The sequence below is a fragment of the Microcaecilia unicolor genome, chromosome 10 (assembly GCF_901765095.1).
Source record: "Microcaecilia unicolor chromosome 10, aMicUni1.1, whole genome shotgun sequence".
Lineage (NCBI taxonomy): Eukaryota > Metazoa > Chordata > Amphibia > Gymnophiona > Siphonopidae > Microcaecilia > Microcaecilia unicolor.
This window is the reverse complement of record NC_044040.1, coordinates 199,563,527-199,580,094: the sequence shown is the minus strand read 5'-3', so window position 1 is coordinate 199,580,094 and position 16,568 is coordinate 199,563,527. Positions and strand designations below refer to the sequence as shown.

Sequence of the window (16,568 nt, the reverse complement as noted above, 5' to 3'; positions counted from 1 at the left end):
GAGTGGGGTTAAATGGGCAGTATTCACAATGGAGAAGGGTAGTTAGTGGGGTTCCTCAGGGGTCCGTGCTAGGACCGCTGCTTTTTAATATATTTATAAATGATTTAGAGATGGGAGTAACTAGCGAGGTAATTAAATTTGCTGATGACACAAAGTTATTCAAAGTCGTTAAATCGCGACAGGATTGTGAAAAATTACAAGAGGACCTTACGAGACTGGGAGACTGGGTGGCTAAATGGCAGATGATGTTTAATGTGAGCAAGTGCAAGGTGATGCATGTGGGAAAAAAAGAACCCGAATTATAGCTACGTCATGCAAGGTTCCACGTTAGGAGTTACGGACCAAGAAAGGGATCTGGGTGTCGTCGTCGATAACACACTGAAACCTTCTGCTCAGTGTGCTGCTGCGGCTAAGAAAGCGAATAGAATGTTGGGTATTATCAGGAAAGGTATGGAAAACAGGTGTGAGGATGTTATAATGCCGTTGTATCGCTCCATGGTGCGACCACACCTTGAGTATTGTGTTCAATTCTGGTCGCCGCATCTCAAGAAAGATATAGTAGAATTGGAAAAGGTGCAGCGAAGGGCGACTAAAATGATAGCGGGGATGGGACGAGTTCCCTATGAAGAAAGACTAAGGAGGCTAGGGCTATACAGCTTGGAGAAGAGACTGCTGAGGGGAGACATGATAGAGGTATATAAAATAATGAGTGGAGTGGAACAGGTGGATGTGAAGCGTCTGTTCACGCTTTCCAAAAATACTAGGACTAGGGGGCATGTGATGAAACTACAGTGTAGTAAATTTAAAACAAATCGGAGAAAATGTTTCTTCACCCAACGTGTAATTAAACTCTGGAATTCGTTGCCAGAGAAAGTGGTGAAGGCGGTTAGCTTAGCAGAGTTTAAAAAGGGGTTGGACGGTTTCCTAAAGGACAAGTCCATAAACCGCTACTAAACGGACTTGGAAAACCCCAAAATTCCAGGAATAACATGTATAGAATGTTTGTACGTTTGGGAAGCTTGCCAGGTGCCCTTGGCCTGGATTGGCCGCTGTCGTGGACAGGATGCTGGGCTCGATGGACCCTTGGTCTTTTCCCAGTATGGCATTACTTATGTACTTATGTACTTATGTACTAAGCAGCGCTAAGAGCGCCTTAGCATTCTTAGCGCGTGCTTAGTAACATATGGGTGACTCTAGCGTTTAGCATGCGCTAATTTCAGTGCACACTAAAAATGCTAGAGCAGCTTAGCAAACAGGGCCCTTGATTTGTTAAGGATACATTTCTTTTTCTTTTCTTTTTTTTTTTTAATAGATTTTCACATTTACATTTATGCAATAAACATAAATCTTGAAATATGGAAAATACAAATTATAAGGTTATATCAAAATAAGGCAATATAAGAAATTCAATGTAGTCCACAATTGGTGATCCAAGAACTAGTAAAATATCTTATATAAGATTCAATTAAATTGTAAGAAATAATTATATCTAAGTATGGAAGGAATTAGAGCTGGCGCAGCCGATTAATAGCGCCTTGATCCAAGGTATATACAATAACCTTACTCTTTACTAGGAAGAAATTCTAACAACTTCCCTTGAGCCTGCCATGAGTGGGAAAGCGCGGGGTACAAATGAAACAATAAATAAATAAAAGAAAATACTTAAGGATGCATTTCTATATAAAATTTGCAATTCCTTGTCACTTAAACTATCAGACAGGTTTGCTACTCGGTGTTTTACATTTTCCGCCTTTAAGTTGTGATTCCGAAATAAATTAAGCGCAAAAAAGAATGAAGGTGTCAAATAACATTAAAAAAAAAAAAAACAACAACACGCTAGGCTGATTTACAGAACACAAAAATACAGTCACTATTGTTTTCCCCACCATGTTACTCGCTGCTCTTCCCTCTTGCTTTTATGTTCTTTCGCTGCTTTCATCTGTCTTGTGCCATCTAATCCTGAAAAAGATGCTGTGGCCATGTTAAGGTCCTTATATAGAGAAAAAGGTCCAGTGCGATGATATTCTAAGCCCTCTGGTACTAATAGCTGGAGCCCAGCATGGCCACTTCTGAATTGTACCAGGATTAGGCTATGCTGGGCTCCCCCTTTTTTCAGCTCCAGTCATCTATTTCCATAGTTTCAGCCTCATTAATATTAATTAAAACATCAAAATTGTTTCTCTCATTCTCTTTCTCCTGCGCTTGTAATTCTGCACTGTGACCATTTGCAGTGAACCAAAGGACTTTATGTCTAAGTAAAGCTCAGATGGCCAACCTACTGTCAGCACTTCATGAGTCTTTCAATTTACATAGAGACATTTCCCTTCTCGTTGTTCTGCATGTTTTAATGCAGCTGATGGTAGTATAAGATTTTGCCTATATATACACACAGAGCTGGAAAAGGATCACGCTATTATCCTAACACATCAACACAATATGATCCTTTAACTGTTTTTCAATGTGGGGATACTCAAAAAAAACGGAGGAAAAGCGGGCTCCCTAAGGTTGACATAGCTTGGAAGCAGTTAACAACGGAGCGACCCCCAATATCTTTTGAGGCTTTTCCTCCATTTTTTGAGTATCACCACATTGAAAAACAGTTAAAGGGAAAATGTGGGATACAAATGCAATAAATAAATAAATTAAAAATAAATAAATATTGTGTTGATGTGTTAGGATAAGATTTTGGTCATAACAGAGTGTCTGCATTTCAAAAACTCTGTGCGCTGTGGGAATATTGGGTGAGGTATCCATAACCGAGCTTCGTAATGACAGGAATGGCTAAGTCTTTTCTAAATAAGGTAGGATTTTTAAACCGGGAATTCACTTCACCCTTTACTAACAAAATAGAAAAACACTCATCTTAGATCATACAGAGTGCAGCAACATTTGTAAGGAAGGTTCTATTTCTCTAACAGATGGGGTTTTTTTTATCCAGACAATTCAGCGGAACACGATGCCTCAATACCTCTCAAAATTAAAGTAGATAAGGTTCAAGGAGAACACAAAACTGTTTGTCAAAAGATTTTACACATGGAAATGAGGAAAACGGACAAAGGCAAGATCGGCATAGCAACCATGAGCAAACTGCAGCATTTATAGTGTGGAATCAAAAACAGGTTTACGTTTTCACCAACTAAATTCAACAGATTTGAATATTATTGGTATTGTTGATTCAATATGATTTAAAATATATTCTGGGATAAAGTCACAATGCCTCTTGAAATTCCATTGAACACTGAAGGGCCCTTTTACTGAAGATAAACGCTGAGAAGGTCATACAAATCAACCTATGCATCCGGTTTTTCCTACATCAGCACACAACTGTGGAACGCATTACCAAAAGCCTTAAAAACGATGTACGGCCACCTAAACTTCCGGAAAGCTCTAAAAACTAACCTGTTTAAAAAGGCATACCCTACCGATCCAACTTAAATGCCTGATCTCGGCAACACAATGAACTAAATTGCGTAATGGACAACACAACTCTACCGCTGTACGATTCCCTAATGTGGCTGTGCCACGTGAACTTTATCTTACCACAACATCACTTTGTATTTGTTCACACCGGAGTCAGCAAACGCCTCTCCGGTGCTATGTAAGCCACATTGAGCCTGCAAATAGGTGGGAAAACGTGGGATACAAATGTAACAAATAAATAAATAAAATAGGTATATAATGGGAATCTTAGCATTTAGCATGCGCTAATTCAGTTAGAGGGTCTTTTACAAAGCGTCGGTAAGCCCAACGTGGGTTTACCGCATGCTAAAACGAAACTACCGCCAGCCCACCGCGGCTGCTGGCAGTAGTTCTGGCTGTAACACCCGCCATTTCCAGTGCTCCTGGAAATGTTATTCCCTAGCGCGGCACTAAGCCGATGGTAATCGGGCATCACCGCACGCTGCTCGGTTACCGCAGGAGCCCTTACCACCACCACAATGAGTGGCGGTAAGTGCTCCCTGCCACATAGCCATGCGGTAAGAATTATCTTACTGAATGGCCATTTTTTAGGGGGGGGGAGCATTTTATTGGCTGCGGTAAAAAGGGCCCTGGCGTGTGGGAAAAACGGCCCCCGTTGCTACCGCAGGACCCTTTTACGCGTAGCTTAGTAAAAGGACCCCTAAGTTGCACTATGCTTCAGTAAAAGGGTCCCTGAATATTTAGCATTCAGAAACATTTAACACAGACACCTGGAGATCCTGTGTTGCAGGCTCTACAACCTAAGCTTGCCCATGATAATCAAACTTGCATTACAGCTTGTAGAAAGTATTCTGTAAGGTCTGTGTTGCCTTATTCAAGATACGTGCACCGCTCAACGTTACCTAAAAGCAATATCCAGAAATCCTGAAATTATCATTTCTCTAAACACCATAAGCACGAATTCTGCCGTCCAGATTTTTCCAAACATTATAAAAGGTACCTCCATTAACTCAATTAGGGGGTATTTTACTAAGGTGTGCTAGTGTTTTTCACTTACGCGAAAAATCAGCTGGCGCTAAACGCTAGCACACCTTAGTAAAAGATCCCCCCCATGCTCTTATTTTAAACCACACCCAATTCACAATTTCCATTTTGAAAGAAGGCTACAAATGCATCCGATGTAGCAAGTTCGTCACAGCACAGTATGAAATGAATGACTTTTTAATTGTTCTTCTTTGTGACAGAAAGAAATTAGAAATGACAAATACACTCCTTCTCCTTCCAGAACAAAATTCATAGACCTCTTCTCTTGCCACTTAATGGTATATCGTTTATTCTTTACAATATGTCTGCAACTGAATTTTCCAATCAAATGATTCATTAAAACAGCTTACTGCTACCTGCAGCAGACTGTATTAGACACCCTGCACAAAAACACATATTTAAACACCACATTAAAGATAATTATTTGGCACCCCATTATATATTTCAAAGTGAATCAGCAGGCGTGATGAATTGCAAGGTTAAAAACAAACATGAAACTTTCTTACCAAGTACCCCAAGCCGATAGTTGACTGTGATCACTATGACATTGCCATAACTTGCCAGAACACTGCCGTCAAATAAATTCCCGGTGCCTTCCATGTATGACCCTCCATGAATGTACACCATCACAGGCTTTGGCCCCCCACTGTCCCGAATGTCTGAAAAAAACAATAGTTATAAAACATTTTATCCAAAACAAACTCTGGCCAGAACACCACAGCAAGACAACACTCCCTACGTCAGATAGTTATTTCAATTTCAATTAATTTTAAATTCTGTTTCTTAAGCAACATATTTGGAAGACTGAAAGGGGGGTATCCGTATCTTTAAAATGGTCAATTGGTTTTATGCAGTGATTCAAAAAACAACAAAAAAAACACATTTGAATTCAGAGCATACAAAATTATGAAACAATATTAACTCCGTCAAATGCGGTACCTTCTTACACTACCCACCTTGGTTATAACACATGGAAATGCTGTAATCCCTTCTGTCTCATTCCCGCCTCCAACCACATCTGTTTGCTATTCATTACAGCAAATTTTTCTGTAGCAAAAATGATAGCTGTCTACCAGCTGTATGGTTATAAAGTGACACATCTACATAGCGATAAAATATGCTGTCACCAAAATCTAACTTTTTACGTTTATAATTACAAATCAGGAGGTGGTAGAGAAGAATATGGAATGAGACGTGAAGAAAAAACATTTTGACTTACATTTATTAACATTTTAATGCAAAGGTGGGTGACAAATAAATTGACTGATTGGACAGTCTGATTCCTCATGTCTAGCAGTTTTATCTGTAATTTCATTCCTATCCTGGCAACAATTTTGAAAATAAAGACAGTATTTGGTGAAAATATTATTTAGTTTTTTGGTTTGACTTTTGACAAAATGATATACTTCAAATATTTAGAACTGAAGCCACACGGAGAATGACTATCAAATTAACCAAAGTATTAATTTGCAATAGCTGTTTGCACACAAGCTTTAGGGATTTTTTTGTTTTGTTTTGTTTTTCCTAACTTGAATGCAGTGAGAAATAATAAATTATTAATCTGCAATCATTTACTGACTGTTCACAGCAGAAACTGTACGCTGCTAATTGTACGCTTGAAGGTAAGCACAGAGGGAAACTGTTTCAGAGTTCCTCCTTAATTAAAATTACATAGAATTACAGAGTACCAACTGTGAGTGGTAATGAAATGTTGATAGTAATGTTAATCCAAAAAATACCATTTGAGTATTTGAAGAACAATGGGTTGAATTTAACACATTTATAGCAGTGAAGTGGGTACCATCACAGTACATGTGAAGTATAAACGTGTGGATTCTGCAACCAAAATAAATCTTTGCAGGATAATGTCAAGTGACATCCCTACTCCCCAAAGACAGGCTAAATATGTTTTTGGGGGGGTCTTTTTTGCACTGTAAAAGAAAAAAAATGCAGAATAGATAACGCCTTCAGAATTTTAGCTAATTAAGCGACTCATAAATTCTGGAGAATGGAGGGTTAAATTACCATCGTCATAGAAAGGTTCGTTTTCAAGGTCATTTATATGGATAAATAACAATTTATGCTCATAAACTGAAAATTACTCTCCTTCAACTATGCTAAAATGTGTGTGGGATTCTACAGTACACATATTTGTGGTTGAATTTAAGAGATATATTCCTAAAGATGGTGTCTTGTAAGATATCAGACACTATCATACATTGATTGAACCTTCACGTTGCTGCATATTATTCTCTTTAGAAAACATACCAGCTTCTGTAGGTACTGTGCACTGCATAGTACGTTCTTTTTGAAACTTAGGATCCTGTTACTAAGCAGCGCTAAAGGCGCGCTAGTATTTTTAGCACGTGCTAAATGCTAAAGACACCCATAGGAATTATTATTATTTGTTACATTTGTATCCAGCCAAATTGCTGAAATTGCTCATAAAGCATCACCGTACTTATTATTTATTTATTTATTTTATAGCATTTATGGTACAGAGTATCACAGAGATAATACAAAGTATGGTACAAAGTATAACAGAGATAACCCAGTTATAGAGAGTAGGATAATAGGACGATACGATACGTGGGGGAGAGGATTGGAATTTGGGCGGTGCTAGTGATGTGGATGTGGATTAGGTTTAAGAATTAAGTTGGGTTGTTAGGGTAGGCTTGTTTGAAGAGGTACGTTTTCAGCAGCTTCCGGAAGGGTAGTTGTTCATTGGTTGTTCGGATGTGTCGAGGTATTGCGTTCCAGACTTCATTGATTCGCCGTACACACCAGATTCGCTTATCATTTATTGTTGTAATTCACAGACCAAAGCGAAAGTTTCCCCTTTTGAGTTTTGTTACATTTGTATCCCACATTTTCCCACCTATTTGCAGGCTCAATGTGGCTTACATAGTACCGTATTGGCATTCGCCATTACTGGTATGAACAAATACAAGGTGATATTGTGGAAGAATATGGTTCCTGTGTTGACAGGCTCGTTAGGGCATCTTAGGGGGGAAGAGTTGGGTTATGTCCATTCTGAGCTTTGGTTTCATTGTGTTGCAGGTATTCAGGCTTTTATGTTGGGTTGGTAGGGTATGCCTTTTTGAATAGGTTTGTTTTTAGTGATTTCCGGAAAGTTAGGTGGTCATAAGTTGTTTTTATGACTTTTGGCAGTGTGTTCCATAGTTGTGCGCTTAAATAGGAAAAGCTGGATGCGTAAATTGATGGGTGTCTCTTGTAAAGGTTTCTTTTGGAGCATCTTACCTTGATGTTGTGACTGATCACTTGATACCGGTTCCTTTCCACCCAATTCTTGTTTGTGTTCCGTTTCTGTGGAAAGTGTGAACCCCACCTGGTTGTCTGAACATTATTTCTTATGTCATTTCTGAATTGAAATGAACTATCAGTTAAAACGTGCAGAATACTGCAGTTCGGCTGCTGATGAAGAAGGAAGTATGTGATTCTGTGGCCCTTATCTTGCAAGGTTTGCACTAGTAGCCAGTGGAATTAATTTGGTTTAAAGTACTATCGTTGATGTTCAATGTTCTTTATCATGATGATCCAAGATATCTCATGAACCTGCGTATCTCATACATGCCAGTCAGCATGCTGCTCACTGTTCCATATGTATTTGCATACTGTGGCCCACTTTGGCTGAATATGCTGTCACGTTTGGAAAAGAACTTGCTGACATTTTGCAGGAAAATCAAGACTTGGCTTTTTAGTACAATATAATGACAGGCGGATAAATAGATTCATGGTGTTGTGGGCCTCTATGGGTATGGTTGGGATTGACTATTATGCTTTATGTCTGCAGGGTCTTGTCAAAAGACATATCATCTTGTTTATTTATTTATTAGAATTTATTTACCGCCTTTTTGAAGGAATTTGCTCAAGGCGGTGTACAATAAGAATAAATCAAACATAAGCAATAGACAATTACAGCAGTAAAAATATTCAAATAACAATACAAAGTATGGCATAGTATACTGCTTACAATGTCAACACAATATGTAATAGAACATTTTAATAGACAGCGTAGGGTAAGACGGAACATATAGATAGATAAGAGAGTAAGAGGAGTTAGAAAATATGGGGAGTAATTTTAAAGAAAGTTGCACATGAAGTCAGAGAGGTGACTACATATTTTCTCAGCTAGGTTAAGAGTGGATAAACATGTCATGCTGCAGTATGTGAAGCCCATGTGCGTGTCTAACAGGTTAGTTACTTCTTCCATTAAAGGCCTGGTTGAAGAGCCAAGCCTTCACCTGCTTCCTGAAGTAAAGATAGTCTTGTGTCAGTGGAGCCTTTCAGGGAGTGCATTCCAGAGTGAGGGAGCTACTCCAGAGAAGGCTCGCTTGCGGATATCACATCATGTAATGTCTTTTGGAGAGGTTGTGGTTAGGAATATTCCTTGGGAAGACCTTAGTTTCCTTGGAAGTCTGTAGAGAGTGATCCTGTCCTTCAAGTACTCGGGGCCATTTCCTTTAAAGGCCTTGAAGATCAGGCATAGAGCTTTAAATGTAGACCTGTATTGTACTGGAAGCTCCAATTGATTCAGAACGCTGCAGCAAGACTAGTAGAAGTTTTTGCAAAAATGGTATGATGTGGTCACATCACTTGCAACCTTCTATTAGTTTTGCAGCAGCGTTCTGAATGAATTGGAGCTTGTGCAGACCCCCTTGTAGTCAGACCAGTGTAGAGTTCATTGCAGTAATTCAGTCTTGATGCTATCATGGCATGCACAATCGGGATAAGATATGCCTTCTCAATGTAAGGAGAGAGGCAGCGTAGTTTTCGCAAATAGTAGAAGCAGCTCTTGAAAGTTGCTTGGATTTGGGGAATCAGAGTAAGTGTTGAATCTAACTGTATTCCTAAGGTTTCTGACTTGTGATTTGAGGGGGAGTTCACATTTCCCAAAAGAGATTTTGATGTCAGTTATGTTTCCACTTGTATTAGGGACCCAGAGAAGCTAGGTTTTACTTGGATTCAGGTAAAGTTTGTTGTGTTTAGTCCATTCTTGTTAGACAGGTAATCAGTTTATTCAGGGCTGTAGATAAGTCAGGTTCAATGGGGATGAGTAGCTACAAGTCATCCACATAGATGTAACTGAGTGTCCATCAACCGAATCAGCTTGAGACCTAGGACCTAAACAAATATACCCTGGAAGAGAGATGGGTGCCACAGGGAACTCTACTGGTACCAGTACTATTTACCATATTTATAAATGATCTGGAAATTGGGATGATGAGTGAGGTGATTAAATTTGCAGTTGACACAAAACTATTCAAAGAGTGACCAAAATGATAAAGGGGGTAGAACTTCACTCATATGAGGAAAGGGTAAAGAGGTTAGGACTCTTCAGCTTGGAAAAGAGACAGATGAGAGGAGATATGATTGAGGTCTACAAAATCCTGAGTGGTGGAGAAGGGGTAAAAGTGAATCGATTTTTTTACTCTTTCAAAAAGTACAAGGACTAGGGGACACTCAATGAAGTTACATGGAAATACTTTTAAAACAAATAGGAGGAAATATTTTCACTCAACAAACAGTTAAGATCTGGAACATCCTGTATTATCGAAACAAGATGGGCGTCCATCTTTCATTTCGATAATACAGTCGGGTACGCCCAAATTTCAACATTTAGGTCGACCTAATGTTGAGATAGTCGACCTTAGAGATGGACGACCTCGGTTTTCGACGATAATGGAAATCGAGGACACTCATCTCAAAAATGGCCAAATGTAAGCCCTTTGCTCATGGGATGAGCCAGCATTCGTAGTGCACTGGTCCCCCTGACATGCCAGGACACCAACCGGGCACCCTAGGGGGCACTGCAGTGGACTTCACAAATTGCTCCCAGCTGCATAGCTCCCTTACCTTTGGTGCTGAGCCCCCCAACCCCCCCCAAAACCCACTCCCCACAACTGTACACCACTACCATTGCCCTAAGGGGTGAAGGGGGGGCACCTACATGTATGTACAGTGGGTTTCGGGTGGGTTTTGGAGGGCTCACATTTACCACCACAAGTGTAACAGGTAGGGGGGGATGGGCCTGGTTCTGCCTGCCTGAAGTGCACTGCACCCACTAAAAACTGTTCCAGGGACCTGCATAGTGCTGTGATGGAGCTGGGTATGACATTTGTGGCTGGCACAGAGGCTGGAAAAAAATGTTTTTTTTTTTTCATTTTTGGGGGGGTGGGAGGGGGTTGGTGACCACTGGGGGAGTAAGGGGAGGTCATCCCCCATTCCCTCCGGTGGTCATCTGTTCAGTTCTGGCACCTTTTCGAGGCTTGGTCGTGAAAAAAATTGGACCAAGTAAAGTCGGACAAATTATCGTCAGGGACGCCCTTCTTTTTTCCATTATCGGCCAAGGATGCCCATCTCTTAAGCAAGCCCCCATCCCACCTTCAGCACACTGCCGACACGCCCCTGTGAACTTTGGTCATCCCTGCGACGAAAAGCAGTTGAGGATGCCCAAAATCGGCTTTCGATTATGCCAATTTGGGCGACCCTGAGAGAAGGACACCTATCTCCCGATTTGTGTCGGAAGATGGGCGTCCTTCTCTTTCGATTATGCCCCTGATGGCCAACATGTTTATTGCAGGTTGTGTGTCAAAATGTCCTTTAGTGTGCAACTCTAGTTGCAATTAGCACTAATGCACTTGGTGCCTCCTAAGCTCATTCTCTACCCATGCTCTGCCTAGTTCTGCCTCCAACAGAAAACTCCTACAATGCATGAATTAGCACATTCTACTTGTAAAAATACCATAAAATAGTGACTATGTTTATGTGGTAGTAGTTAACATGTGCCAGTTCCCACATTAAGCCCCAAATTCTGTATAGATCCCCCAAATTTGGGCATGGATTGCAGATGTGTGCATGAGCTAGTCAATTAGGTGCTAACAATCAATTATTGGAGTTAATTTGCAATTAATTGGCACAATTTAGGAGTTACATGTGCATCTGCCTTCACCTTCCCCTTATAGCTGTGCCTAAATTTCATACAGCACAACAAAAGGGGGCATGGCCATGGGAGGGGCATGGGAAGGTCAGGGGTATTCCCTGAAATTAGGCATAATGTTATAGAATTGTTGGATTTGTGTGCCTAATTGCCACCAGTTGAGGCGAGAATATATTTTAAGTTGGGCTGTTTACTATGGAAAATTACATTTTGGACAAGTTCCATTATATATGATCACTCTTGTGCATTGTACATTGGTGAGTTATTTATTTAACTTCCAGAAATCGGCATTATTTGATCTCCCGAGTCCTAAAGGTATTACCTCAAAGAAGCATTTTAATTGTTTGGAAATTCTTACCAGATAATCTTACTAACTATATTATGTTTAAGAAAGGTCTGAAGACACTATTGTTTCAGAATTATGTGATAGAACTGAAAAATGAACTTGCGGAGCTATTGTTAGTAATATGTAATTTATCTTTAAAATCGAGCATGGTACCAGAAGATTGGAGGGTGGCCAATGTAACGCCTATTTGTAAAAAAGGTTCCAGAGGAGATCCGGGAAATTATAGACCGGTGAGTCTGACGTCGGTGCCGGGCAAAATTTATTTATTTATTGCATTTGTATCCCACATTTTCCCACCTATTTGCAGGCTCAATGTGGCTTACATAGTTTTGTTATGACATTATCATTACAGGATATCAGATACAATTAGTAGTGTGCAGAGATTAAGGGAAGAAAGAAGGAAGTGATTAGGTGGGTAAGTATAGAAGGTGGAGTTTCATAGCTGGGTGGGTTGGTGAAGTGGATTAGTGAAGCTATGGGTTCTCTTTGTAGGCCTTGTTGAAGAAATATGTCTTCAGAGATTTGCGAAAGTTAGTTATTTCGTTAATTGATTTCAGGTCTGTATGTAGTGCATTCCATATCTGCGTGCTCATGTAAGAGAAGGTGGTGGCATGCATCAGCTTGTATTATAGTCCTTGACAGCTGGGGAAGTGCAGATTGAGAAATTTGCGGGATGTTCTTGTGGCGTTTCTGGGCGGTAGGTCCACGAGGTTTAGCATGTAGATTGGGGCGTCTGCGTGAATGATTTTGTGTACAATCGTGCAGATCTTGAATGCAATGCGTTCCTTAAGTGGTAGAGACTATTATAAAGTACACAATTAATGCCATACTGGGAAAAGACCAAAGGCCCATCAAGCCCAGCATCCTGTCCCCGACAGCGGCCAATCCAGGTCAAGGGCACCTGGCAGCTTCCCAATTGTACAAACATTCTATACATGTTATTCCCGAAATTGTGAATTTTTCCAAGTCCATTTAGTAGCGGTCTATGGACTTGTCCTTTAGGAAACCGTCCAAACCCTTTTAAAACTCTGCCAAGCTAACCGCCTTCACCACATTCTCCGGCAAGAAAAATACAGAGTATATTCAAAAGCATGAATTAATAAGACAAAGTCAACATGGATTTAGTGAAGGGAAATCTTGCCTCATCAATCTACTACATTTCTTTGAAGGGGTGAACAAACATGTGGATAAAGGGGAGCCGGTTGATATTGTGTATCTGGATTTTCAGAAGGCGTTTCACAAAGTACCTCATGAGGAAATTGGAGCATCATGGGATAGGAGGTAGTGTTCTATTGTGGATTAAAAACTGGTTAAAAGATAGAAAACAGAGAGTAGGGTTAAATGGTCAGTATTCTCAATGAAGAAGGGTAGTTAGTGGGATTCCCCAGGGCTCTGTGCTGGGACTGCTGCTTTTTAACATATTTATAAATGACCTAGAGATGGGAGTAACTAGTGAGGTAATTAAATTTGCTGATGAAACAAAGTTATTCAAAGTCGTTAAATCGTGGGAGGATTGTGAAAAATTACAAGAGGACCTTACGAGACTGGGAGACTGGGCATCTAAATGGCAGATGATGTTTAATGTGAGCAAGTGCAAAGTGATGCATGTGGGAAAGAGGAACCCAAGTTATAGCTATGTCATGCAAGGTTCCATGTTAGGAGTCACAGACCAAGAAAGGGATCTAGGTGTTGTCGTTGATGATATGTTGAAACCTTCTGCTCAGTGTGCTGCTGCAGCTAAGAAAGCAAATAGAATGTTAGGTATTATTAGGAAAGGAATGGAAAACAAAAATGAGGACATTATAATGCCTTTGTATAGCTCCATGGTGCGACCGCTCCTTGAATATTGTGTTCAATTCTGGTCGCCGCATCTCAAAAAAGATATAGTGGAATTAGAAACGGTGCTGAGAAGGGCGACGAAAATGATAAGCGGGATGGGACAACTTCCCTATGAAGAAAGGCTAAAGTGCTTAGGGCTCTTCAGTTTGGAGAAAAGGTGGCTGAGGGGAGATATGATAGAGGTCTATAAAATAATGAGTGGAGTTGAACAGGTAGAAGTGAAGCATCTGTTTATGCTTTCCAAAAACACTAGGACTAGGGGGCATGCGATGAAGCTACAAGGTAGTAAATTTAAAACGAATTGGAGAAAATGTTTCTTCACTCAACATGTAATTAAACTCTGGAATTCGTTGCCATAGAATGTGGTAAAGGTGGATAGCTTAGCGGATTTTTAAAAAGGTTTGGACGGCTTCCTAAAGGAAAAGTCCATAGACCATTATTAAACTGACTTGGGAAAATCCACTGCTTATTTCTGAGATAAGCATCATAAAATGTATTGAGCTTTTTTGGGATCTTGCCAGGTATTCGTGACCTGGATTGGGCACTGTTGGAAACAGGATGCTGGGCTTGATGGACCTTTGGTCTGTGCCAGCATTGCAATACTTATGTACTTATGATTATAGTTACTTTTTGTTTTATCATCATTATTAATATGTGATACTGCTTTAAGGTTGAAGTATTATTTTGCATTTACATTATGTAATTTCCTAGACTATTATGTTCTAGAATCTTGCTGTAATCTGCTGAGAACTATATTATGAGAAACGGCACGCTATAACTAACTAACTAACTAACTGTAACTAACTGTATCAGCTGGGCACAAGCATTTATACCAGCTTTTGACAGGCGTAAATGCTCACACCCAAAGCCAGGTGCAGAAAGTTTGTGATGCTAGTATTCTGTAAAGGGTACTCTACGCTTTAATTAAAGGGTACTTTATAGAATACACCAAGCACTGGTCCACATGACTAAATGTAGCCACTGTCAATTATGCCAACTAAAACCTGATGTAAATCCCAAAGCCTAAATTAGGCACAGAGTGTGTGTGTGGGGGGGGGGGGGGGGGGGGGGTATTCTATAACCATGCGCATAGATTTTAGAAATGCCCATGACCCGCCCATTCTACGCTCATAACGAAGGAAGAGCGGGACTTGGGGGTGATTGTGTCTGATGACCTTAAAGCTTCCAAACAGGTAGAAAAAGCGACGGTCAAAGCCAGAAGGATGCTTGGGTGCATAAAGAGAGACATGACCAGCAGGAAAAAGGAGGTGATAGTGCCGTTATATAAGTCTCTAGTGAGGCTCCATTTGGAGTACCACGTGCAGTTCTGGAGACCGCACCTACGGAAAGATATAAACAGTATGGAGTCAGTCCAGAGGGCAGCTATGAAATTAGTAAGTGGTCTTGAATGCAAAAATTATAGGGACAGGCTTATGAACCTCAACATGTATACGCTAGAAGAGAGGAGGGAGAGAGGAGACATGATAGAAACATTTGAATATCTCAAGGGCATTTATGTACAGGAAGAGAGCCTTTTTCAAATGAAGGAGAGCTCTGGAATGAGGGGGCATATGACAAAGTTCAGAGGAAATAGGCTAAGGAGTAACCTAAGGAAGTATTATTTCACAGAAAGGGTGGTGGAGGCGTGGAATGGCCTTCCGGTGGAGGTGGTGGAGTCTAGGACTGTTCCAGAATTTAAAAAGGCATGGGATATTTTAAATAATTATAGTCCGAATTATTTTACAATCTAGTTGGGTTATGAGTAAAACATATATAATTAGCAAAAATGGATATCACAAACCACAATAAACTAAAAATGCAAATCAGAACATTATACACAAAGTAACTATTATATGGAATCAATCTGTGCTATCATTGGAACTGACCATTTGTTCTGCCGCATCTCCGCAAGCTTAAAGAACAAGGTTTTTCTGTGTTGCGTCTTTGCAAGCTTTTTTCTGCTGCATATGAGTCAGGAGGAAAAGAAAAAAGCTGGAAAAGGAAAAGGTAGGGCTTTTCTCTGTTGAGTCCTTGCTCCCATTCATATCAGTTCCTGCAGCAGACTGCGCAGACCACAAGGATTTGCTGGGAAGGTACTGTACTGTTAGGTGGATAATGGGTCCGGATAATTGGACATCCAGATAATCAGTGTTCGGATACTCAGTGTCGTATTATACTTGGTTTTTGTTGATTGGTTGGTTATTTTTGTTTTGTCTGTTGAAAGAACTGAACACTTTAGAAACTCAGGAGGCACATTTACAGACCAGTGTGCTGTCTATTCTAGTATCGGGATTCAACTCTCCTGCCCTATGTTGGAGTACAAATCTTATTGCTGTAATTAACAGCACAGTTCATGCAATATTTAAAAAGAGTTAGATCTGGTAGCAATGCCATAAGCAACTGCAGCATCCTCAGCCCTATAGGTACAGCTTAGAGAGTAAAGGTTAATTCTCATTGAGACGGGAGGCAGCTCGGAAGCCCACAATACTGGCGCTAGACCTGATGTGTTTAAACTGCCAGTTCCCTTGCAGAAATGAGAACATAACCATGGGAAGTTTACCCCATGATCCTGGCTCATTTAAATAAAATGCAAACCAGCTTTGTGGCACTTTACTTGTGAAGACGTCTGCAAGGAATAGCAGACTTTTTGCATAAAAAAAATTTAACTGTACCATCTGGGGTGTAGTTAAGTTTCACCATGTGAATCCCTAATTAGAAGATTAGCATGGTTTTAGAGCTCATTAGGTTATTCTGAATAAAATTTACAAATATGGTCATTTGAAGAAAATAGTATGTGCTAACATATCATGTGGAGGGCAATTCTATAACAGTGTGCATATGACTAGAGAGCTCATAAGCACATAAGCACCGCCACACTGGGAAAAGACCAAAGGTCCATCAAGCCCAGCACTGTCTCTGACAGCGGCCAATCCAGGCCCCAAGAACCTGGCAAAACCC

The 16,568-nt window shown here is 40.3% G+C and overlaps 1 protein-coding gene across 5 annotated transcripts in view; it reads right to left on the bottom strand.

The window, feature by feature from the left end:
• Positions 1–16,568, bottom strand: part of NLGN1 (neuroligin 1) — a 667,435-nt gene that overhangs the window by 410,397 nt on the left and 240,470 nt on the right. For all 5 annotated transcript variants that reach the window (XM_030216949.1, XM_030216952.1, XM_030216951.1 and 2 more), the window contains one exon: positions 4,971–5,123. In XM_030216949.1, coding sequence (XP_030072809.1) covers positions 4,971–5,123 — 153 coding nt within the window. The remainder of the gene's footprint in view (positions 1–4,970; positions 5,124–16,568) is intronic.